Source organism: Schistocerca cancellata, chromosome 2 (genome assembly GCF_023864275.1).
Source record: "Schistocerca cancellata isolate TAMUIC-IGC-003103 chromosome 2, iqSchCanc2.1, whole genome shotgun sequence".
NCBI classification, from domain to species: domain Eukaryota; kingdom Metazoa; phylum Arthropoda; class Insecta; order Orthoptera; family Acrididae; genus Schistocerca; species Schistocerca cancellata.
Window position 1 is genome coordinate 219,562,848 of NC_064627.1, and position 24,357 is coordinate 219,587,204.

At 43.8% G+C, this 24,357-nt stretch overlaps 1 protein-coding gene and 1 non-coding gene across 4 annotated transcripts in view; both read right to left on the minus strand.

Annotated features, from left to right (window-relative positions):
- LOC126161547 (neither inactivation nor afterpotential protein C) overlaps positions 1-24,357 on the minus strand; it is a 388,525-nt gene that overhangs the window by 349,012 nt on the left and 15,156 nt on the right. For 2 of the 3 annotated variants that reach the window (XM_049917480.1, XM_049917478.1), the window contains exon 2: positions 1,015-1,158. In XM_049917480.1, coding sequence (XP_049773437.1) covers positions 1,015-1,129 — 115 coding nt within the window. In that variant the 5' untranslated portion in view covers positions 1,130-1,158. Of the gene's footprint in view, positions 1-1,014; positions 1,205-24,357 lie in introns of all 3 variants that reach the window. The other variant, XM_049917479.1, reaches the window with a different exon arrangement.
- Trnay-gua (transfer RNA tyrosine (anticodon GUA)) lies at positions 15,353-15,436 on the minus strand. The gene is given in 2 exon segments: positions 15,353-15,387; positions 15,397-15,436. It is a non-coding gene; the product is annotated as a tRNA-Tyr (tRNA).

Sequence of the window (24,357 nt, forward strand, 5' to 3'; positions counted from 1 at the left end):
CCTTTTCTTTTCGCGATACATTTTGAAGTCGTAGCTGATGTGGAAACGTTAGATCCTTCTTTGACCTCTTCACTTTCTTCAGAGCACTCGAGGATCAGTATCTATTTCTAAGTTAATCAGCCAAGATTGGAAATAGCTTATCTCAATGCTGTTCCACTTGTAAGACAATGCTTGAGAAATTAATAATAGAATTTCACAATTTTATCTTGTCCGTCAAATCTGATGAGGATATAAAGCACATGGCCTGTTGAACTGTGTTTATCCATGACGCCCGTTTTCCTGTGTTTGCACTTTGGTCATTATGTTGTATTTGACTATAGATGGGATTTTAAGAATGTATTATTCCCTTCCTGGTCTTTGGTGATTGAATCTTTCCCACGGTCTCTATATCTCCATATGTGATCATTTGGGAATTACATACTGACAACGCACCTCATTTGCTTTAATTGCACTAAAAGCTGGGGTGAAGCAGGCTGAATTATGCAAGGTCCACGATTGTGTGCTGTAAGAATTTTCAGCTATAAACGTAAGTCTACGATACTGGCAAACTTCGAGACAAGTGCCGGTAGGAACGGAGCCTTCGACATAATTTCTGATACCACACATGTTCAAAATTTTTTTCTTATACTGAAAGGTGGTGTAGGGCACAGGTAGCAAAGGCATTTGCCTGGCACAAATTGTATCTATAAGATAAATTTTCTTTACATGCGCCGTCAGAAGATGCATGACGACTACAGTGAGGATTCTGATTTTAGTTTTGTCTTGGTTAACTTTGATTAACGTACCTTCTCTTTTGTTGCGTTATGTGAAAGGTCTTATCACTCCGAAAGTTAGTCATTAGAGTCAGGTTGCGTTTAGTTACATACGTGTCAAATTTAATGTACAGGGGTAACATTTCACGTCATAAAACGAGGGTTACAATCTCATATGAATTCCCACCTTGGAGTTATATAGAAGAGCGCAGGTCCAGAGCGCTGGTTAGTAGCAATGCTCTCTCAGCACAGAGCCACTTACCGGCCTGCGTGTCGACGGCCTCGAAGACCTCGCTGTAGACGCCGCGGCCGATGCGGTCCCCCAGCTGGTAGCGGTCCCCGGGGTCCGGCAGCAGCTCGAACCTGATGTCCGCCATCTCGGAGGAGCTGCTACACGCCCGGCAAACTGCGCAACACGCAAGAGAAGTCAGGCGAGAGGTGGCGAGGCACCGCTAGAAGAGCAGGCAACCACAGGCGCTGCAGTACGACAGTCGAAACCGTCGGCTGAAGAAAGTGCTAAACCTCAGTCTACTAAAGATTAGTGTTGTGTTTTCGAATGCACCAGATACTGGTAACAAGTTGATCCCTATGTGCCGCTAGAAAACGGCGTCTACTACATTAAATGATTTGTAGTATTGATTTTGTGTTCTTGTCCTTAAACTTAACAAAAAATGTAGGGTATATAGATATAAGTGATATATTTCTGTTGGTGACTGAGGGCGGTGTACTGAACAACATCAATATTTACACCATTTGTATACTAATAATTATAATATTACAAGATGTATGTTCTTAGCTTCGTTAATACCTGCAAGTAAATGTTACAAGATCAAGCCATGAATGCTTATTTTCCCCTGAAGAGCAGGTCAGGTATTGAAATGTAGACGCGAGGATGCAAAATGATTCGTCTATACTGACAGACGCAGCCCATTTAGTGGTGCAATTATGCCTGTGGAAAAAAAAAGTTACATGACGTACACTACTAGCCATTAAATTTGCTACACGAAGAAGAAATGCAGATGATAAAAGGGTATTCATTGGACAAATATATTACACTAGAACTGACATGTGATTACATTTTCACGCAATTTGGGTGAATAGATCCTGAGAAATCAGTTCCTGGTGATACGCCAGAAGAATACACGCTTCTAATGTGCGTTCACATCATGATGCTGTAGACAGAACCTGGATTCATCCGAAAAAATTACGTTTTGCCATTCGTGCACCCAGGTTCGACGCTGAGTACACCAAGGCAGGCACTCCTGTCTGTGAATCAGCGTCAAGGGTAACCGCTGCCTTCGTCTCCGAGCTGATAGTCCATGCTGCTGCAAACGTCGTCGAACTGTTCATGCAGATGGTTATTGTGTTGCAAACGTCCCCATCTGTTGACTCAGGGATCGAGATCCGTTACAGCCATGCGGATAAAATGCCTGTCATCTCGACTGCTGTGATAAGAGGCCGTTGGAATCCAGCACGGCGTTCCGTATTACCCTCCTAAACCCACCGATTCCATATTCTGCTAACAGTTATTGGATTCAACCAACACGAGCAGCAATGTCGCGATACGATAAACCGCAATGGTGATAGGCTACTATCCGACCTTTATCAAAGTCGGAAACGTGATGGTACGCATTTCTCCTCCTTACAAGAGGCATCACAACAACGTTTTACCAGGCAACGCCGGACAGCAGCTGTTTGTGTATGAGAAATCGGTTGGAAACTTTCGTCATGTCAGCACGTCGTAGGTGTAGCCACCGGCGCCAATCTTGTGTCAATGCTCTGAAAAGCTAATCATTTGCATATCACAGCAGCTTCTTCCTGTCGGTTAAATTTCGCATCTGTAGCACGTCATCTTCGTGGTGTAGCAATTTTAATGGCCAGTAGTGTATTTGCAGGAAGACTGTTAGACGCATAGAAAAAACAGCCAACACACTAATGTCCGTACGTATTAAGGTACCACATAGAAAAAAAAATCCGCACTTTTATCTGTTACACGCTGTGTAGCTGCAATACCTCAGAATTCATCCTCTTGCGTTAGTACTTTCTTCCACCGACCTCTTCAATTGAAACACGAAATACGAAACACGCACATGTTATGAAACTTATTAAGGAACGCAAGCAGATCCTGACGTCATCACCACCACCATCACAGTCATTCGATTTCTGCTGCTGCTGCTCATCTAGAGTTTTCTGCGAATCACAATCTTTAGCTAAGTGCAGCCACGTGTCCATGTGACTTCTGCATGTTTCTGATATCATCTACCCGTCTTCCGGTATGTCGGCGTCTCGGTGTTTCGTTCTTTCTAGGAATCCAGCATAAAACTTTCTTAGGGATTCTACCATCCATTCGCCTAGTTACGTGCCTCATACATTTCTCTTCTCTACGGCCTTAACTATGTCTTACACTACAGTATGTTTCCCGATACATTTGTTTCTTTCCCTGTGTCGTCTAGTAATTCCTAACATGTTTATTTTCATTGCTCGCCCAGAAACCACCATTTTTTTCAGTGGATTTTGTGTCAGAAGCCCATATCGCACTGCAATAAGTCAAAACTGGTACTCCTTTTCAAATAGATAAACAGCACAGATCTCAAAGTTCTGTTAACTTTATCATAAGCACTGCAGTCCATTCTTACTCTTATATTTGTGTCTTTCGCTGTCTGGTCAGTAATTTACTTCAGGTGACCTAAACACGACAATTCATTAACACAGTTTACGACTTCATCCTTAATTTGTAATTTTTTTAAATTTCTAGTGATATCGGTTACATATACGACGTGATATAAGACAAATTTCTGTGTCTGATACTGATAAATCAGTAGCAGTAGAGCACCAGCGGGAAAATTCTCCTTTCGAAGCACAAACGAGATGAAAACGCTCCTATTTCAAAAAGGCTCAGACTGAAAAGTGGGTAGCACCTACCTCATTCTATCTTTCTCAGCACCCTTAAAAATTTGCCAGAAATTTTGGCATGTGAACATATTCGCACACTTCTTAATATGCAACTCACCTCCCACTCGCACCAGCCCCCTGCGCTCTCCCTCACTACTCCATAGCTGTAAGTCGCTCTTACACATCCATTCCCACTTACCCAGTCTCATTCGTTCGTTCAGCCCAAGTCTTTATCTCTTTATGTCTCTCTAACTGTCACTGTCTCCTGTCTCACAGCCACAGTCTCCTTCCTTCTGTCCTACTACTACCACTGTCTCTTTCACTCTCACTGTCTCCCTCTTGCTCTTTCTTAATGCTACCATCTCATTCATTACTTCCCATTGCTGCTGCCTCTTCACACTACTACTCTATCCTTCCTTGTTGTCATTGTCATAGACTCTGTTTCCCACTGTCGCTGGTTCTCACCCACTTCCAGTTTCTCCTCCTCTTTATTCCTCTCCCATTGGCACTGTCTCCTTCACTCTTATCCTAGCACTGTCACTGTCAACTATACTCCACTGCCACTGTGTCCCATAAAAATGTGGGAATATGTTCACATACAAAAATTTTTGGTAACATTTTTAAAGTAGCCGAGGAAGGTAGAATGAGGCTCCTGGCACGGCATTTTTTAATCAGAGACTCTTAATTCAAACAGGAGCATATTCGCCTTTTTGTACTGTGGCACGGTTATTTATCCGCTCGTTCTTTCGTTTTCCTTTAAAGCAGGTCATGTTACTCATATGAAAGGAACTCTATGGGTCAGTAAAATTTTAATGGTTTGCGTATCTGAAATTTAAGTAACGTAAACCTAATTTTACACTTCAGACCATATTTTACATGCACAAAAATTTGACATGTGCTTCAGTACTACAATATGGTTTTCCATTCATTCAGCTCTGGAAAGTTCCATATCTGTTGTTAGCAACAAAATATGATGCACACCCAACTAGCATAAGAGTCGGCTGACGACGCCGCACTGAACACAATGCGGCTCGAATCACATTCTGAGACCTTCACCCAATTACGGGATGAAATCTCTGGAACACAATTCACTCAGCTTCCTAAGGAAATTCGTTACCTGAGTAATTAAAATTGATGGCAAAAATGGTAACATTAATCGATTTTCTTGTAGGGTTTTATTTTTTGATCATGCGCATGACAAATTACAAAGATGTGAAATGAGTCAGTTTACATTAACATTGTAAATTGATTTGCAAATTTTGCTACATGCTGAAATTTATAGGCGTTTTAAAAATATATATAATCTTTAGCTAGTAATTCCTACCCTTTTGTACACATTACAGTAATCCTCACTCCGTCTTCAGGCCACGAGTGGCCTACCGGGACCATCCGACCGCCGTGTCATCCTCAGGGAGGCTGCGGATAGGAGGAGCGTGGGGTCAGCACATCGCTCTTCCGGTCGTTATGATGATATTCTTGACCGAAGCCGCTACTGTTCGGTCGAGTAGCTCCTCAATTGGCATCACGAGGCTGAGGCTGAGTGCACCCCGAAAAATGGCAACAGCGCATGGCGGCCTCGATGGTCACCCATTCAAGTGTCGACCACTCCCGACAGCGCTTAACTTCGGTGATCTCACGGGAACCGGTGTAGCCATTGCGGCAAGGCCGTTGCCACCGTCAAGAAATTCAATAAAAGGAATTTCTGCATTAACAAGTTCACAAACAAAGCAAGCCACACTGTTGAAAGTAACCTATGTATCAGTTCTTCAGGGAAGAAACTCCCACATGGCACAGAAAGTCTTTCACAGAAAAGAAGGTGTTGTCCAAGAGAAACTTTTCCAGTTTATTTATAAATTTTACTTTGCTGTCTCTTAGACACTTTATATCACTGAACAAATGATCAAAAATTTTAGTTGCAGCATTGTGCTCCCCTTTTTGTGCTAAAGACCACCTTACTGTGGAATAACGAATGTCATTTTTTCTTCAGGGGTTGCATTTATGTACATCATTGTTCCCTTTGAAATGTAGTGGATTGTTTACAAGAAACTTCAAATAGGATAAAATACTACTGTGAAGCAGTAGTCAAAATGCCAAACTGCTTAAACAGATGTCTACAACATGCTCGTGGTTGACCACTACATATTATTCTGACAGCAACTTCTTGAGCAAAGAAGACTCTCTTTCTTAAAGAAAAGTGACACTGCAACATTATTGGCTCTGAGCACTATGCGACTTAACTTCTGAGGCCATCAGACGCCTAGAACTTAGAACTAATTAAACCTAACTAACCTAAGAACGTCACACACACCCATGCCCGAGGCAGGATTCGAACCTGAGACCGTAGCGGTCACCCGGTTCCAGACTGTAGTGCCTAGAACCGCACGGCCACTCCGGCCGGCGCAACATTATTCCATACGACATTACATCAAAATACGCAAAATATGTCAACTGACTGATTTGTCTCTCCCCAAGATTTGAAACGATATCAAGTTCAAATGCTGCTGAACTAAGTTGTTTCTGGAGTTCCAAAATGTGCTACTTCTATTTGAATTCTCGTCAGTATGGACTCATAAGACGTTTGAAGTTTCCACCCTACTTACTATTTCTTCACCATATGTTACACATGTCGTTGGTGTAGTACTCCTAGATTTACAGAGCAAAATATGTTATGTCTTTTTAAAACTGAGAGTGAGAACTTTTACAGAAAACCAGTCACAGTTTTAAGAAAGCTGGTCACCATTTCTTCTTTGTCTGTGTGTATACTTGGATAAATTACAATACTACTTTCATCCACAAAAAGAACTAATTCTGTCTCTTGTATATTAGACAGAAGATCGTTTACGTGTATGAGGAACAATGGAGGACGAAAGATTAAGCCTTGGGGAAGCCCCTACATGATTGTCCTCAGTCACAAGAATTTCCCCTAATTTCATTTATCAAATTACTAAGTACAATTTTCCTCATTCTTTTGGTTACATATGAGATTATCTATTAGTTGGCTATACTATCAATTGCATAAAGCTTCAGTTTTTCTAGGAGAATATTTGATTCACACAGTCAAAACTTTAGATAGGGGACAGAAAATAACAACCGGTGCTATTTCGTTATTTAATGCTTGCAAAATTTGGTGAATAAATGTACAGATGTCATCCTCAGTAGAGCAACCATTCTGAAACTGAAACTGTGGTCGGCTTGTGGATATTATTGTTGCTCAGGTGCTTAGTATTCTAGAATAAAAAGCCTACGCATTTGGAAAATGGTGTTAGCAGGGAAGCAGGTCGGTAGTTACTGACAAATCCTCGTATCACCGTTCTTATAGAGGGGCTTGAAAACGCTATATTTCTATGTCTGTAGAAAAACGCCTTGAGTTAGTGATGCATATTTTAGATAACAGTTGGTTTGTTATTAAGAGACTGATGTGTAGCACTCTGTTGAAAATGCCATCAGATCCAGACGAGATTTTATTTTTGAGAGAATATATAATTTTCTTAATTTCGGGGATAGAAACTGAAACATATGCTGAAATTTATGAGAGCTGCTTTTTCAAAATGCTGTGATTTTTCTCTACGTTCCTTGATTTTTAATAATTATTCTTAGAAATTTTGAGTAGTTTTTGTAGTGTGCAACAACTGAAAGATCTCTACTTCTTCTTGCCAACAGATACATTTCCCTTTCTCTTTCATAAGATACTTTACCCCCACTAATGTTCAATGGTTTTCTACATGGATGTTTCTGATTACTTTAAAAATGGACACAAACAGACTCAAGTATAAAAACATTTTATTTTGATCCGTTCTATTCACCGCCACAGCTTGCCATCATGGTAAAGGGTCTGAAGATGGTAAAAAACTGACCGAAACCTGTTACCACCAAAGTAAATATTTTTGCTGTCGAGATGTTTGTGTACATTTTTGAAGAACTTTTTCCCAGACAGCTGTCTTCCACTAGAAATCTTATCAGAAATTACTGTTTCTATTTAGCTCATGTGGAAAGTTATTTTCAAATAATCGTAGGAAGTTATAATGGAATAGATTAAATTTTATGTCAGCATTTAGTTCATTGTAAACTTCATTACAGCTCATCTCTTGTAAACTGTTCTTAATAACGTTAGTTCTAGAGGCATTATTTGTTCCGATTTCCACTAAGGAGCATCAGATAACTTTGTATATCAGAATCCTTTAGAAAATCTACAGTGAGACTATTAATAGTGTGCTGACGTCTGACAGATTCCTCAGAAATGGTCCAAAATTTCCCTGTGAGGTCTATATATAGTTGCAATCAGAAACGAAGTATTTTCAGTATTAATTCACAAGCACGAACTTCTGTATGCTGATCGCTAAAAAAAATTACTTGTGTCAATTATTCTGAACGAGTGTTTTGTCCTAATATACCTAACATTTCCTCATATTCCCATATTAGTTCAATATGAGTAATATGCTAGAGTATAATGTTTTACATTTAAGGTAAAGTAGATCCGAAAGAAGAAAGGAAGTGTAGCGCCTAAGGTGACGTCGAAGATAACGTTACTAGAGACGGTATATTAATTTGAGCATTAGAGATGGTACATTAATATCAGCACCATGATGGGACATAATATCTATTAAGTGTCCAGCATACTTCCCGTAAGAATATTCCCATCTAGGCCTTTCTCCGTTATTCCTTTTGAGAAGAAAATCGGCTTTGTATAGAATGTTATAATCCCAGAATATTTCATTGTAGGATACGACGTTCGAAGCCTTCATAAAAAATGTTTGCGGTTGCCTACGGAAACATGAATTGTACCCAGGCGTTCACCTCTTCGTCCGAGGCAAAAAGTAGGCCACGAATGTTTTCCTCCAGGGCTACAAAAAATGGAAATCGCATTGAGGAATATCAGGAGAGTGGGCTCACTCTAATATCGCCATGATTGTTTCAATTACGCGGTATAAATTTCGCTGGGAGGCCCTTACACATCTATCATACAGTCCCAATTTCTCCCTTTGCGATTCCCATATTTTTCGAGCCGTGAAGAAATGCATACGTGGCCGTCGATTTACTTCGGAAGAGGAGGTGCACGCCTGCGAACAACCATAGTTCTGTAGGCACCGCGAACATTTTTCCATGAAGACATTAACCGTCTTGTCTCATGGTGTGATTATCGCAGCTTAGGCGATAATTTTTTGAGTAATAAACAATTAACTTACTTTCTTACAATGTCTCGTTTTCATTTGACTGCTCTTTATAACTCATCTACAAAAAGGAGGTCTTACGAAATACTTGTTCGACTGATTGTTTACTATGCTTACCGGCCTGGGACTCTTGTGAGATTTAATAAATATTATTTGTAAAGAGTATCTAGAAAGAGAATATTTTTTGCCACGGGTTTATGTAGTAAGCGACAGAGCCTTCCGGAAATGATTAACAGTGGCCAATGGTGAATGCTACAAGAGAGGTATTGGTAATCAGAAGGAGGTGTGCTGCTGAAAGTTCTGTGGCATATGTTCCAAGAAAAGTCGGACAGATAAGAAAAATTAGAGCTCACATGGAAGATTAGCGAAGCTCGTGCTTCCCAAGCACCATTCACAAGTAGGGAAGCTAAGGTAGGTAATCGGAGTGGTGCAATAAGTACTCTGCACGACACGCTGTGATGTGTCTTACGAATGTAGATGTAAATTTCATAGAAAATCTGATAACTGCTTTGGGAAATCATGTTACTGTGAGTAATTTAGTGATTTTTTGATAATCGCCTTTCCTCGTTTTCCTTCTTCACTGTTTGACAAAAATAGTGAAGTGCCCTGAAGGGGAGGAGGAAACGAAATGAAAATTTAATTCTTGGGAGGTTATATAATGTTATTTCAGCGCTTACAAAATAGAGTCAAATGTACAAAGAACTTGACAATATGAGCTCACTTATCAGTATGACGTCGCAGCCCGTCTGGGCTGGACACATGCATTGACTCTGTTGGAAAAGGTTGTCATAAAGTCTTTGTATAGTTTCCTGAGGCAAGCTGGCCCACGACTGCTGCAACAGGTGTCTGATTGCCTGAATACTGGCAGTGGCACAGCGTTGACACCCGAGCTGTTTCCAAACATGCTCTATCGGGGACAGACTGGGGATCTTGCTGGCTATGGAAGTACTTCAACATCACGCAGATGCATCAGAGAGACATGTGTGATGGGTGGATGAGCATCGTCCTGTAGAAAAGTGGCACAATGATACTAACGCGCCGGCCGGAGTGGCCGAGCGGTTAAAGGCGCTACAGTCTGGAACCGCACGACCGCTACGGTCGCAGGTTCGAATCCTGCCTCGGGCATGGATGTGTGTGATTTCCTTAGGTTAGTTAGGTTTAAGTAGTTGTAAGTTCTAGGGGACTTCTGACCACAGCAGTTGCGTCCCATAGTGCTCAGAGCCATTTGAACCATTTGATACTAACGCATGAAAAGTAGTACATCAGGATGCAGGATGTCCGCCACATTCTGTTGTGTCGTCAGCGTTTTCTGTACCAGTCGTGACCTAAAGTCACACCCGACGGCTCCCCATGCCCCACACCATGATGCCACAAGTAATTCCCCTGTGCATCACCAAATCATTGGAAGGTTGGGACCTCTCCCCAGATCTTAACCATACTCCCGGACAATGGTCAATTGGGGTAGTGCAGAACGCCGATACATTGCTGATCACAATGCGACGCCATTCGTCAGCAGTCGATGCTTCTCGATCATAGCGCTACTATGAGAACTACCTTTTGTGTTGCGGTGTTAGCGGAAGTTTTGTCCAGCTGTGCAGGCAGTCCATTATTTGCCCTCGGGTGGCAGGTGCAGATGTGGAGCGGTCACGGAGTGCTTGGTGCACAATATGGCGATCCTCCCTTGTGACAGTCAGACTTGGTCGACTTGAACCTTGAGGTTGAATGTGCTTTTCCTCACGTTCTCAGGCAGTCCAACATCAAGCCACAGTCATATCTGAACGCCCCAAAATCTGGATATTGCACTTATCGAGCAGCCGACCAAATGATGACCGAAATTAAAGTCCCTTTCAAATTCCGTCATGTTCTGATAACACTATCTCACACGAGTACACGTATCTCCAGTCCTTCACATTATCATATATCTGACGTAGTTCACGCCCCTTATACAATGTCTTTGGAAAAGAACTCCCTAGTTTTAATGTGTCCTAGAATCTGCACAAAGTGACATACACTATTCTAGTTTGTGGTGTTTGATTCGTCAACTCTCCAAGTTGGCTCCCTGCAGTTGGCAGGTCAGCTTGACCTTGAGACGGCACCAGTGCTGTCTTTTTTCTCTGTTCCCTCAGTTCAGTCCAGGTGCGCACGCAGTGCAGTGCAGAGCAACTCAGCAACAATGTGTATTCCGCAACAGAAAGCGCAGTGTGTTATTTGGCTTGTGAAAACTGAGTCAGTTATTACAGTGGAACACAATTTTAGACGTCAGTATGGTGGTGAACCACCTACTGCAAAAACTATCTGTCATTGGATAAAGTCTTTCAAGGAAACAGGTAGTGTTTTAAAAGCAAAATCACCAGGTAGACCGAGAACCTCTGAAGATCTTGTTGAACAGATCCGTGTTTCGTGTGTTCGTAGCCCGAAGAAGTCATTGGCCATACACAGTCTACAATTAGGAGTGCCTAAAGGTACTGTGTATGATGTTGTGCGTAAAAGACTTAAGTTGCGCACCTGCAAATTTCCGCTGTTCCATGAAATAAAACCTACTGATAAAATCGAAAGGTATGAGTTTACTGTTGACTTTTTCTGCACAGAACTGATGATGATGATGTAAATTTTTTTAAAAAAATTCTCTTTTCTGATGAGGCTACATTTCATGTCAGTGGAACAGTTAATCGTCATAACTGCGGAATTTGGGGGGCAGAGCATCCACATGAAGTTATTCAGCATCAACGTGACTCTCCCAAAGGTAATGTCTGGTGCGGTTTGATGGAAGATCGTGTGATTGGTCCTTTCATATTTGTAGAAAAAACAATAAACTGGGACATTTAGTGTGACATGCTGACAGAGTACGTCTTTCCCCAAATGGACGATACTGAGGCGGAAAAGGGGCTTGTGTTTTTCCAACAAGATGGCGCCCCACCTCTTTACAGTAACCATGTGCGTTCAGCTTTAGACACTCGCTTTCCAGGAAGGTGGATAGGCAGGGCTGTCCAATACCTTGGCAACCTAGAAGCCCATACTTAAGGCCACTAGACTTTTTCTTCTGGGGCCACACAAAAAATATTTTGTACAGTGAAAAGATCAGAGACATCAATCATTTACGGGAAAGAATCGTCACGGTGGTTGGGGCAGTTACACCTGAGATGTTCCTGAATACGTGGCGAGAAGTGGAATATCGTCTCGACGTGTCCAGCGCAACAAATGGCTCCCACGTTGCAGTCTACTAACATTAAACAAAACTTGAAGGAATGCTCTTTCATGATATGAACTCACTGATGTAATTTCTCATTAATTTCCTCGTTAAATTTATATCTAAAATGAGGGAGTTCCTTTTCAAACACCCTGTATATTCTGCCAGGCTTGTAACAGCACTAAACACGAAGAACGCTGATGCAATATGGTGGCCACTGTACCAGTCCCACAGAACAACAACTTTAGTGATTACATGTCCCAAAAATGGTGTGTACTTGTACGAAGTTACAATGATGATAACTGCTTGCTTTACTTTTTCTTTGTCAGGCAGTGTGATTCAGAAAAGTTCAGATCTTTCAACAGTATAATCATTTGGTGGTTGCAGCTGCTGTACGGATTTGTAAAACTCTACACTGCAATAATAATTGCAGTATTGTAACTAACACTACCTCGTCTGAGCGACAAGTCTTGGCAGGTGCATGGTCGTCTTTCCTAATGCCAGAGTATTGAAATCGAGACGAGTCGCATTACTGTCACACGCGGAAACGTTTCTCTTAAGTAAAAAATTGTGGTGAACTTTGGACCCTAATTCCTCTCCGAAATTCAAAACTGTCTGATTCAGCGAAACGATGTGTAGAGACGGGCGCTGTAGTTTCGCTTCACGCGTCAAAGCAGATTAAGTGCTTTTTATTACGGAAGTAAATTGTGACGGATAAACTCGTTGAAATCAAAACTTTTTGTTTAAATGTTATTTTTTAAAACAGTTATGTGTATAACTAATATACAGGTTCATTGACAACTATAACGGTGAGTAGAGGAAAATGATAGAAGTACACAGTCCTAATAAACATAGGTCCGGAAACCAATGGTTTCCCCAATACGACATAATGCGACTGAGTACAGGAACATATTATAGGGGGTCAGAGAAGATCTAAACTACACTACAAGTGTCCTTTGCGACCACCTTCAGTGTGTATGCAGGCTTGAGCACATGACCTCATTAATGCTGTGTGCTGAAGTATTCCATGCCTGTTCCGAACGCATTGACAACCATCCACAATGCATTCCTGGAATTGTCGACACTATCAACAGAGCTCGATACACCAAACGTAAATATTCCGTTACAAAAAATCAGACGGTTCTAGTCGGGGAACCTCAAATGCTATGGTATTGCTGGGCCACGAACGATACATTCGATATCGAAACACTGTTTACCAGTACTTACTCGCCTCTTTCGTCTGTACCTATAGCAGTCAAACACCTTGTGTTTATGCGAATGTTGTTAAAGTGGTATTTAATTTTAATTTATGCCATGTTCCGAGTATGTTGAATATGTAAATACTTGTTTGAACTATCACTTCTCAGTGCAAAGAATTGTAAGGTGATACTGGTAAGAGTCGGCGGTCTTCGAAACTTAATTGGGAACCAAACAAAAAATTTGTACGCCACCTACTTCAATTATCTTCGCTGTTGATTAAGACGAAAGTGGCAAGAGACATGTAGCGCTCGCCACTGCATGGGGGCGAGCTGGGATAGTTGCGTGTCAGGCGGTATTCTCGATATAACGTATTTCCTTGGCCAACAGCGAGCCAGGTACTGTCAAGCAAAAGTTCCTGTCAGCATTACTTTAAAAGACGTACACCGATCGAGAGACATATACTCGGGAGCCTGGTGCATCGCTGAAGACGATAATCGAGGCGTCGATAAAGTAGACCCATTACATTTGCTGGTTAAATGGAATATGATCCTGTATCTAGTGTTTTTTTTAAATTCTTTATTCTTGATCTTTATATTATACATACATATAAGAGGGTCATTTGGGAAGTAAGGAACGATCGACCGCGAAATGGAAACCACTGTGAAAATCCGATGAAGTTTTGCACAGGTGTGTTGGGCAGTATCTCTGGTAAGCCCGTCGATCGCGTTACGTCGTTCTTTTTAGATCTGAGCACACAGGGAGCACATGGAGATACCTAGAACAATAGTGTCTCCCGCTAAGTACGAGGGCCTGGTGAGAAATTTCGCCTGAAGCTATGCAGCCAACATGACATTTTCTTCTTCAAGACAACTCTCAGCCGCATTAAACAGGGGCAATGAAGATGCTCCTGCATCGTTTTCAGTTGGAAATGTTTTATTACCCACAATACAACTCGTAATTGTCTCCCTTTGAGTTTCATCTCTGCTCACATGAACCGATGGCTATGGAGACAACATTTTGGCACAGACAACGTGCTGTAGGCCAGCGTGGAGAATTGGCGGAAAGCACTGATGGCTGCCTTCTATAGCGAGGTTATTGGAAAGTTGGTACAACGCTACGACAAATGTCTAAGTCGGATCGGCGACTATGAAGATAAGTAGCTCGACGTTGTAGCTAACTGTTGCAAATAAATGGTTCAAATGGCTCTAAGCACTATGGGACTTAACATCTGAGGTCATCAGTCCCCTAGACTTAGAACTACTTAAACCTAACTAACCTAAGGATATCACGCACATTCATGCCCAAGGCAGGATTCGAACCTGTGGTCGTAGCAGCCGTGGGGTTCCGGACTGAAGCGCCTAGAACCGCTCGACCCCAGCAGACGGGTGTTGCAAATAGAGCAGTTATGATTTTCATTGTGGTTTCCATTTCGCGACCTATCGTTCCTTACTTTCTGAATAGCCCTCGTACAACCCACCACCTCACTTAATTAGTGGGTCCTTAATTGTCACAATATTGTTAGCAGCTAATTTACAAAGTTTACAGGTGAACTATAGTAGTGTTACAATGGGCAATTTGTTTACTATTAATATTACTTTACTTATTCTAATAGTGTACTTAGGGACTAAACCTCTACACTTCCCGCAGCGTCACAGGTGTGTCAGTCAATTGTATACAGAGCGGCCTTGCCCACCAAGCTAATCCCCATGAGCGTGACCCTGACACTAGGCAGGCCAAAGACAAGTTGAATATCGCTGGAGGTTCCTGTTCCTTGTTTCCTAATTCTAAGTCCTACTTACTAAGAATCTAATCTACGTCAATTCCGGTGCTCCTCTTGGTTCAGTATTGTTGCACCCCATTCCTCTAGTCCTGCACGTGGCGGATTCCAACTGTAATCGTAGTCGACCTATCCAAGCACAGCGATTGGGATACTAGGACACATTTGGTTATTTGTTACTACTCACGAGTATCCCTCAGAAATTTTCGTGATACCTCGTTTGCTAGGTTGTTTCATGTTCGAAATGTATCCTCTCGTCTCAGTAAAATGGTTCAAATGGCTCTGAGCACTATGGGACTCAACTGCTGTGGTCATAAGTCCCCTAGAACTTAGAACTACTTAAACCTAACTAACCTAAGGACAACACACACATCCATGCCGGAGGCAGGATTCGAACCTGCGACCGTAGCGGTTGTGCGGTTACAGACTGTAGCGCCTTTAACCGCTCGGCCACTCCGGCCGGCTCTCGTCTCAGTAGTGTGTACGTGTTGTTGTTTGGTAATTGAAGTCGTAACGTGGCTGCTACATCATTGTAAAAGGGGCACTCTTAAACCACATGGTCAGGAGTACCCTCCGGTGCACCACAGTCACACTAAGGCATAGCCCTCCTCCCAAACCGACATAGATATGTCAGATAGGGCCCATGACCAGTGAAGAAATGGAACAGTCCCCATGTTGGCTCAAAGTATATCATACCTAACTGTTTCTTCACGTCTGGTAGAAGTTGGAAAGTTCTTCGGCCAATGTCATCGGCTTCCCACGACTCCTGCCACAGCTCTTCACCTCGTCTCTTAATCGCACTCTTATCCCTAGCCCGAACACCGATAATGTCCCCTGTTCTCCCGACTTCCCCCTTCTTGGCTCAGAACCATGCTGCCTGCTCTCTGATTTTAATGTCAAGAGGACAGAGCCCCATTGTTACCAACAAGGCCCCACCTGGAGATGTCCTGTAGGACCCCAATGACCTTAATATCATGTTACTTTGGATTCTCCTCAGTGTCATGGCGGGAACCACCCTCGTGAGCCTGTGCGCCCAGACTCCCGAGCCGTAACCTACTATTGATGTTAATATGCTGTTACGGTATAATTTTATTAAATGAGGTGGAAGATGGAATCTCTTATGACTAATGGAAATGAGGTTATTGAGTACTTCTAGGGCTCTTTGGGTTACAGTTTCCATGTGCTTTGCAAAGTTCCACCTTTCATCGATGATGACTCCCAAGTAGCACACATCTCGTCGCCGAAGAGCTGGAGAGTCCTGAGGAATCACTGTTGGGTTCCTTACAAGTTGTTCTTTTAGTAAGAGATATGCTGACTTATTTGGTGAAATTGTCATTTCTGTGTTTCAGCACCATAGTTGTAGTTTTTCCGTAGCCCTTTCTAGCTTGGACTCAATATCTTCGCGGATACGGCCGCCACCCAACAGGAGGACGTCATCAGCGTGGGCTGTCACCTCTTTGCTCTGCTGTAGGCTATCCAGTAAGCGTTCCATGTGGATGTCCCAGAACAGGGGGCCTAACACAGAACCCTGGGGGCATCCCTTTGTTATAATTTTTCCAACTTTCCCGCTAGGGGATGATAGCCAGACCTCCCGATCCTAGCAATAGCTCTTCAGACAGCCGTATAGCAGCCCTGGACACTCTTTCTCCCGTAAACACGAGGAGAGCGAAGGCCACCACAGGTGGTCGAAGGCGCCACTGATGTCCTTCTTGATGTCAACTATGTCCTTGTACGGGGCTGAGTAACAGACCTCGGCCACCAGGGCGACTGCGTCAGTCTCCGACAGCCCAGGCCTAAAGCTGAACTGCCTGTCACTCATCCCGCACAGCACTAGATGTGCAGGCAGCCTGTCAGCCAACAATTTCTCGAGAAATTTTCCAAAAAAGGTCTAATACACAAATCGGTTCGTATGATTTGGTTTTGACCCGGTCTTTTTCTGGTCCTTTCTTTATAATTACCACGTTTGCAACTTTCCAAATTTTCGGAAATTTTTACTGTCTGAGGCACTCAATAAATAGTTGGGTGAGTGGTGTTACCAGCTGAGGGGCTAAGAATTGCACTAGTTCCGCGACAATGCCATCTGGCCCAGGGGCTTTCCCTCTCTTTAACTATTTTATATGGGCAGCCACCTCCTCTTCCGAGAAGGGGTATAGTGCTCTGTCATTGGTGTATCTAACCAGGTCGTCATTTCTAGTTTGGCGCTGGCCCTCGGTTTCGCCATCTGCACTGTCGTCAGGCAGCAGCGACCAGAGGAGGACCTCGCCAGTTTCCTGCCAAGATTCCGTCATCCTAAGAACTTTCAGCATTGCAGGCGTCAGCAATCGTAAGTATCGAAATGATGATGAAAAATCCGCTTCGATTGTACAAACTACCTGATGTTTACATAGGTTTCAGCGTGGGTAACCACACCTTCTTCAGAACAAATTAAAAACAGCTTGGCTAAATAGGCATAGTCAAAGGCTATGGGGTCTTACCGCTGTAGGTGTTGATTTTAGCCTTGACTATGCCTATTTAGGCAAGCTGTTTTTTATTTGTTCTGAAGAAGGCGTGGCTGCCCACGCTGGAACCTATGTAAACACCAAGTTGTTTGTGCAATCGAAGCGGATTTTTCATAATCATTCCGTCATCCTGTCCCCTTACCTGATTGTAGATATCATCATTGGAGAGTCGATCTTTTCTCTTACCAGTTTGTAGGATACTCCCCATGGGTCTATATCTAATTGGTTTATCACATAGCTTTCCCATCTTCGTACCCTGACTGCCTGGAGTTCATTTTGGAATATGTCCTTTGCTTTCCTGCACTGCTGCAACCATCGGTACCTTTCCAACCAGACTCACTGCGCTGGTAGTTCCGCTTTAGTCTTCTGACAGACTGACGCATATGCTCTAGTTCGGCTGACTATGGTGATGGAGAGGCCGCCATGACCCTCCTCGTAGTTGGAATATTTTTAATGTTTTGGAAGACAAATGGCGACTTGTAAGTAGTCATAAAAAAGTTGCAGTTCCGATCTGTTAAAACCTGCGTAATACCGGCCTTTACATCATTTTCTTGGAAGAAAAACTCCTGGCTATATTTTTTTCTTTCCCTGCGAGTTATGTGGCTGGGCGAGGAGGGTGGTGGAGGGGGGGAGCGGAATAGATAATCATTGTAAACGATATGGGCCACAAATGGGGAAATGCTGTTTCCTAAGCAACTTTGACGAAAGGTAGATTCACATGGCCAGGCGCGTGGGATGGGGCATCTCGGAAACGGCGGAGCTAGCCGTCTGTTCAAGTGCTGCGGTCACAAACGTCTTTGAAACCCGGTTAAGGCCGGTGAAACACGAGTAGCTGAGAAGGTGTTAGACGTCTGTGCCTTTTCACAGAACGCGAAGATTGGGAAGGCTGTCCGATCTGTAAAGCAGGATAGGCGGTGATCTGTGCCTGAATTGACGACAGAGTACGATGATGGTGCAGACACAAGTCTTCTGTTGATCATGGGGTTCCGCAGCAGACAACCCCTCCACGTTCCCCTATTGCTCCAACGAAGTCGTCAATCACGATTGTAGTTGGCACTGAATTATCGAGATTCGACCGTGGATCAATGGAAAAGTGTCGCCTGGTTGGATGAGTCACGTTTATTCGTACATCACGTCGATGGTTGTGACTGGATATGCCGTCATCCAGGTGAATGGCTGCTTGAAACATGCACAGTGCCACGGATGATGACAGTGGGCAAGTGTTATGCCATGAGGTACGTTCACTTAGGCATCCATTCGATCTATGGCAGTAATCGAAGGCACCACAGATGGCTGTGCGCTTCGTGTACATTGTTGTCGATACCCTGCATCCCTTCATTCTTGATGTCTTCCCCGACTGCAATGGCACATACCTGCGACAACCTACCAAGGACTTATTGAATCCATGTCACACAGAATCGCTGCTACATTGCATTCCAAAGGTGGAGCGATGCGCTGTTGAGCAGGTGATCACAGTGTTTGGTTCATCAGTGCATTGCGCAATACTGTTTGAAAATTTAACAGGAAATATATTTCGTTACATTAGTGCTAATTCGTCTTTAGTCGGGCAGGGAAATTTTCGCCTGATATGCGTGGAGCATGTACGTAGCCCTCAGCGCAGTGATATAGCTAAATAGTGTGAAGCGCTGTTCGGATATCAGTTTAATTATGTAATGGAAGTGTTTGCTGTGGACTAGAGATGGGGGATCCGCTCTTGAACTAATTCATAGAGTTCAATCTTTCAAAGGAGTGAACAATCAGTGATTCAGAAAAAAAGAACGGTAGCTCCAAACGTTTCCCACAGCAGAGAGAGAGAGAGAGAGAGACGGAGCATATCAACAGCGCCTCTGCTGGTCAGAGCACAGTGCACGCCACACAACACAGCCAGCGCCGGCCTCTGCCCTGCTTCTACCTTGGCTGCCTGCATTGTGCAGTGCCCCATTGGATTTTGTGTTTCACATATGCCGTGCCGACTCTGTGCGTCGTCTGCCGTGTGCACTGTGCAGTGTCTGGCGCAGCTTAACTTCGCATCGCACTCTGTCGGCGATCGTTTCAGTCGCACGTCCTGCCCTCTGGGCAGTTGATGCGAGCAACAGGACAGAGAGCCACCTAGCGGATAACATAGGAACTACTTGCAAAAACCTGCTCGCAAGGGAACGGACGATTTGTCTCGGAGCAGGTGAGTTCACCGCTCCCCCCCACCCTCGGAACTCGCCCGCTCAACGCTCACCCCACCATCTCGACTCTAGCCAGAGCGTCGAGCAAAGCGACTCAGGTGTCACTCTGGTCTCTGCGGTCTCAGCTCACGCAGTAATACAGCTCGCGGCTCGACCTGCTCGACTCAACGCCTCTGCATCGGAGTTCGTCCCCACTGGATATTGTTCTTCGTAGTAATACCACTATGTATATTACATTATTATGTTATGTATACGACAACTGTTTTTATTTTATTTTTATTTGTTTAAACTGATTAGATTAGGTTCCTGATGACTCCTCTTACTATAGGATTTTTATTATGGACACTCGAATTTACGCTTTAATTACGAGCAAACCGATAAACGTATCGCAAAATGTGATACACCAATATTTTCCTTGTTTTATTCTGCGTAAGGCTATATGCTGCACTTTAGTTTTACAGTCAAATTTATATTTTTTTTTCTTATTCTGGTACGGATTTTGCGATTTTAGGCGTCTTCGAACGGAAACGTTCACTTTAAAAATATATGGCTTGCGATGTATTTGTATGAGGTTAATGAAATTTTAATACATTATAGCCAAATATATTGTTAATGTAAATCTCAAGTTACAACATTTTTCGATCACCCAAAAAACCACGATAGTGCAAAATAAATCAATAATCAAAAACTTTGTCATATCGTGGAAATTTCAATAAACAATACAAAATTCTTACTCATTATCTGTGTTACTTCAAAATAGGGTCAAATAAGATCAAAATACAGGTATAGTACTGGAATAAACCAAGTTTAAAGGGCAATGTGCCTTCCATTTATTTTCTATTGTAAATGAGTGGTGAGTCATGAAAAAGAGCTAATTCATTTCAGGGAGTGAACAGTTCTGATCCAATCTCTGAAAAGAACAGTTTTGCCCATCTCTACTGTGGACTCGCGACTGAAATACTTTCTAATAATTATTCAGTTTCTTTCCATTTTTTCAGGCTCTTAGTGATTTTTACTGCTTTTCATAAAAATTTACACGTATTATTTTACTGACGAACGGTAATCATAAAGTCGTAACTATCACTTCAGAAAGACAGAGTTAGGTAATTAATTTTTTATCACTTGTGAAGCCATTGTACAACTGTTGATGAATCAGTACTGAAAATGTGACACCACCAGTGTCCAGATGTATGATATTTTTAGCACAACATGGTTAGGGACTACATTATGCTATTATATAATACTATAAAACAAGGAAATCAGTCAATAAATTGCAGTATTACACCTACTGACAACCATATAAAATATTTCTATTGTTCTGTAGTATAACATACCTTAGAGCCTCTATGCCATTAGCACAGTCAAAAGGAAACAGCAGCAGCAGACAGCCACGGTCAAAGATCAAACCCTTCTGAGAACATCTTATGTTGGTGTGTTATACTCTCAAGACACAGGTGTAAGCTACAGGCCGCCGCTTTCACCTATCAAAGATAGTAGTTTCATGCAACGCAGATGTCACAGCCCCCAACGATATTACTATCATAAAATCTATGAATATTATCTGTCAAGTTTTAGTACATTCTATACACCGAAACTGCAAGTACCTTGCAACCTGTACGCCCGTGTAGCATGGCCAGCAGAAATCATAAACCTAACGACAGTAATTCGAAAAAGTTAGTGGCTGCTTTCCAAGGAGACCACCGCTGAAGTGGGCCCAGATATGCCTCTTGGACACTTCTGTCTTCTCATTTAACACGCTGATTCATCCCTTTCTTAAGTGCAAAAAATGTTTACTTCTTCTAAATTTGTTAACAATTATCCCTGATTCTCAAAGTGCAGTACCCTTGTATTGTTCATGATGTTACCCGACTTTAAAGTTAAGTTTGATGAGAATAGCAACGAAAAGAGAATAGCTCATCAGCGGTGGCGAAATACCTCAAGAGTGACAAAGTACTATCTTTGGTAGGTGAAAGCGGCGGCTTTCAGCTTACACTTGCGCCTTGAGAGTATAACACGCCAACACGAAATGTTCCAGGAAGGGTTTTAAGTTTCACAATGCATATTTGCTGCTAGGTTATTACATTTGACTGTCCCTAATAACATAGAAGCTTTAGGTGTGTCGTAATATAGTATGACAAAAATATGTTTGTTTAGTTGTCAGTAGGTGGAATACTGCGATTTGTTGATTGTTTTCCTTGTTTTATAGCATTCGAAAATGGGATAACATAGTGCCGAAACATATTGTGCTAAAAGTATCACACATTTGACAAGTGGTGGCGTACCGTTCTCAGACTGATGTTTCCAGCTGTATGGCTGCAGTCGTGCTACACACTGGAATACGCTCGCCACATTACCATAGCACGCCTCTACGGGAAGGAAACCAAATCAAAATGTCACAGTCCTCTGATAAAGTGGAGTATCGTCTGCTGATACTATTTATGTATTTGAAGGCGAACAACGATGCAAGGATCAAGTGTGAGCTGGTGGACGTTTAAGGCAACAAGCCACCGTAATACTGCACAGTGGTTAGCTGATCACACAAGTCTCACTGACGAAGAAGCAAGTGGCTGGCAGTATCTCTCTGAAGCGAGAACTGCAAGACAAGTGAATGCTCCGGTGCTCCTAAAGCAGTGTAACACAGTCGAGACCATTGCAGAATAGTGAAAATACACTCCTGGAAATTGAAATAAGAACACCGTGAATTCATTGTCCCAGGAAGGGGAAACTTTATTGACACATTCCTGGGGTCAGATACACCACATGATCACACTGACAGAACCACAGGCACATAGACACAGGCAACAGAGCATGCACAATGTCGGCACTAGTACAGTGTATATCCACCTTTCGCAGCAATGCAGGCTGCTATTCTCCCATGGAGACGATCGTAGAGATGCTGGATGTAGTCCTGTGGAACGGCTTGCCATGCCATTTCCACCTGGCGCCTCAGTTGGACCAGCGTTCGTGCTGGACGTGCAGACCGCGTGAGACGACGCTTCATCCAGTCCCAAACATGCTCAATGGGGGACAGATCCGGAGATCTTGCTGGCCAGGGTAGTTGACTTACACCTTCTAGAGCACGTTGGGTGGCACGGGATACATGCGGACGTGCATTGTCCTGTTGGAACAGCAAGTTCCCTTGCCGGTCTAGGAATGGTAGAAGGATGGGTTCGATGACGGTTTGGATGTACCGTGCACTATTCAGTGTCCCCTCGACGATCACCAGTGGTGTACGGCCAGTGTAGGAGATCGCTCCCCACACCATGATTCCGGGTGTTGGCCCTGTGTGCCTCGGTCGTATGCAGTCGTGATTGTGGCGCTCACCTGCACGGCGCCAAACACGCATACGACCATCATTGGCACCAAGGCAGAAGCGACTCTCATCGCTGAAGACGACACGTCTCCATTCGTCCCTCCATTCACGCCTGTCGCGACACCACTGGAAGCGGGCTGCACGATGTTGGGGCGTGAGCGGAAGACGGCCTAACGGTGTGCGGGACCGTAGCCCAGCTTCATGGAGACGGTTGCGAATGGTCCTCGCCGATACCCCAGGAGCAACAGTGTCCCTAATTTGCTGGGAAGTGGCGGTGTGGTCCCCTACGGCACTGCGTAGGATCCTACGGTCTTGGCGTGCATCCATGCATCGCTGCGGTCCGGTCCCAGGTCGACGGGCACGTGCACCTTCCGCCGACCACTGGCGACAACATCGATGTACTGTGGAGACCTCACGCCCCACGTGTTGAGCAATTCGGCGGTACGTCCACCCGGCCTCCCGCATGCCCACTATACGCCCTCGCTCAAAGTGCGTCAACTGCACATACGGTTCATGTCCACGCTGTCGCGGCATGCTACCAGTGTTAAAGACTGCGATGGAGCTCCGTATGCCACGGCAAACTGGCTGACACTGACGGCGGCGGTGCACAAATGCTGCGCAGCTAGCGCCATTCGACGGCCAACACCGCGGTTCCTGGTGTGTCCGCTGTGCCGTGCGTGTGATTATTGCTTGTACAGCCCTCTCGCAGTGTCCGGAGCAAGTATGGTGGGTCTGACACACCGGTGTCAATGTGTTCTTTTTTCCATTTCCAGGAGTGTATTTCATGGACTAGTGTTCAAAATCTTGCTCATACTGAACATGGCAAATGCCACCGACCACTCGGTTCCACTATTCCTCACACCCATACATCTACATCCATTATCTGCAGGCCACCTAAGGGTGTGAGGCGGAGGGTACTTGTGGTACCACTAACCTACCCCCTAACCCATTTCTTGTTTCACTCGCGAATGGTGCGTGGAAAGAACGATTGTCGATAGGCCTCTGTATTAGCTCTAATTTCTCGAATTTTCTCGTCATGGTCGTACTGCAAGATGTGTAATGGAGAAAGTAATACGTTGTTAAACTCTTCTCAGAAAGTGCTCTCTCGAAATTTTAATAGTAACTCTCTCTATGATTCACAACGCCTCTCTTGTAACGCCTGCCACTGGAGTTTGTTGACTATGTCTGCAACGCCCGCCCGGTTAGCCGTGCGGCCTAGCGCACAGCTTTCCGGATGGGGAAGTAGCGTCTGGTCCCCGGCACGAATCCGCCCGGCAGACTTGGGGGTCGAGGTCCGGTGAGCCGGCAAGTCTGTGGATGGTTTTTAGGCGTTCTCCCATCTGCCTCGGCGAATGCAGGCTGGTTTCCCTTATTCCGCCTCAGCTACACTACG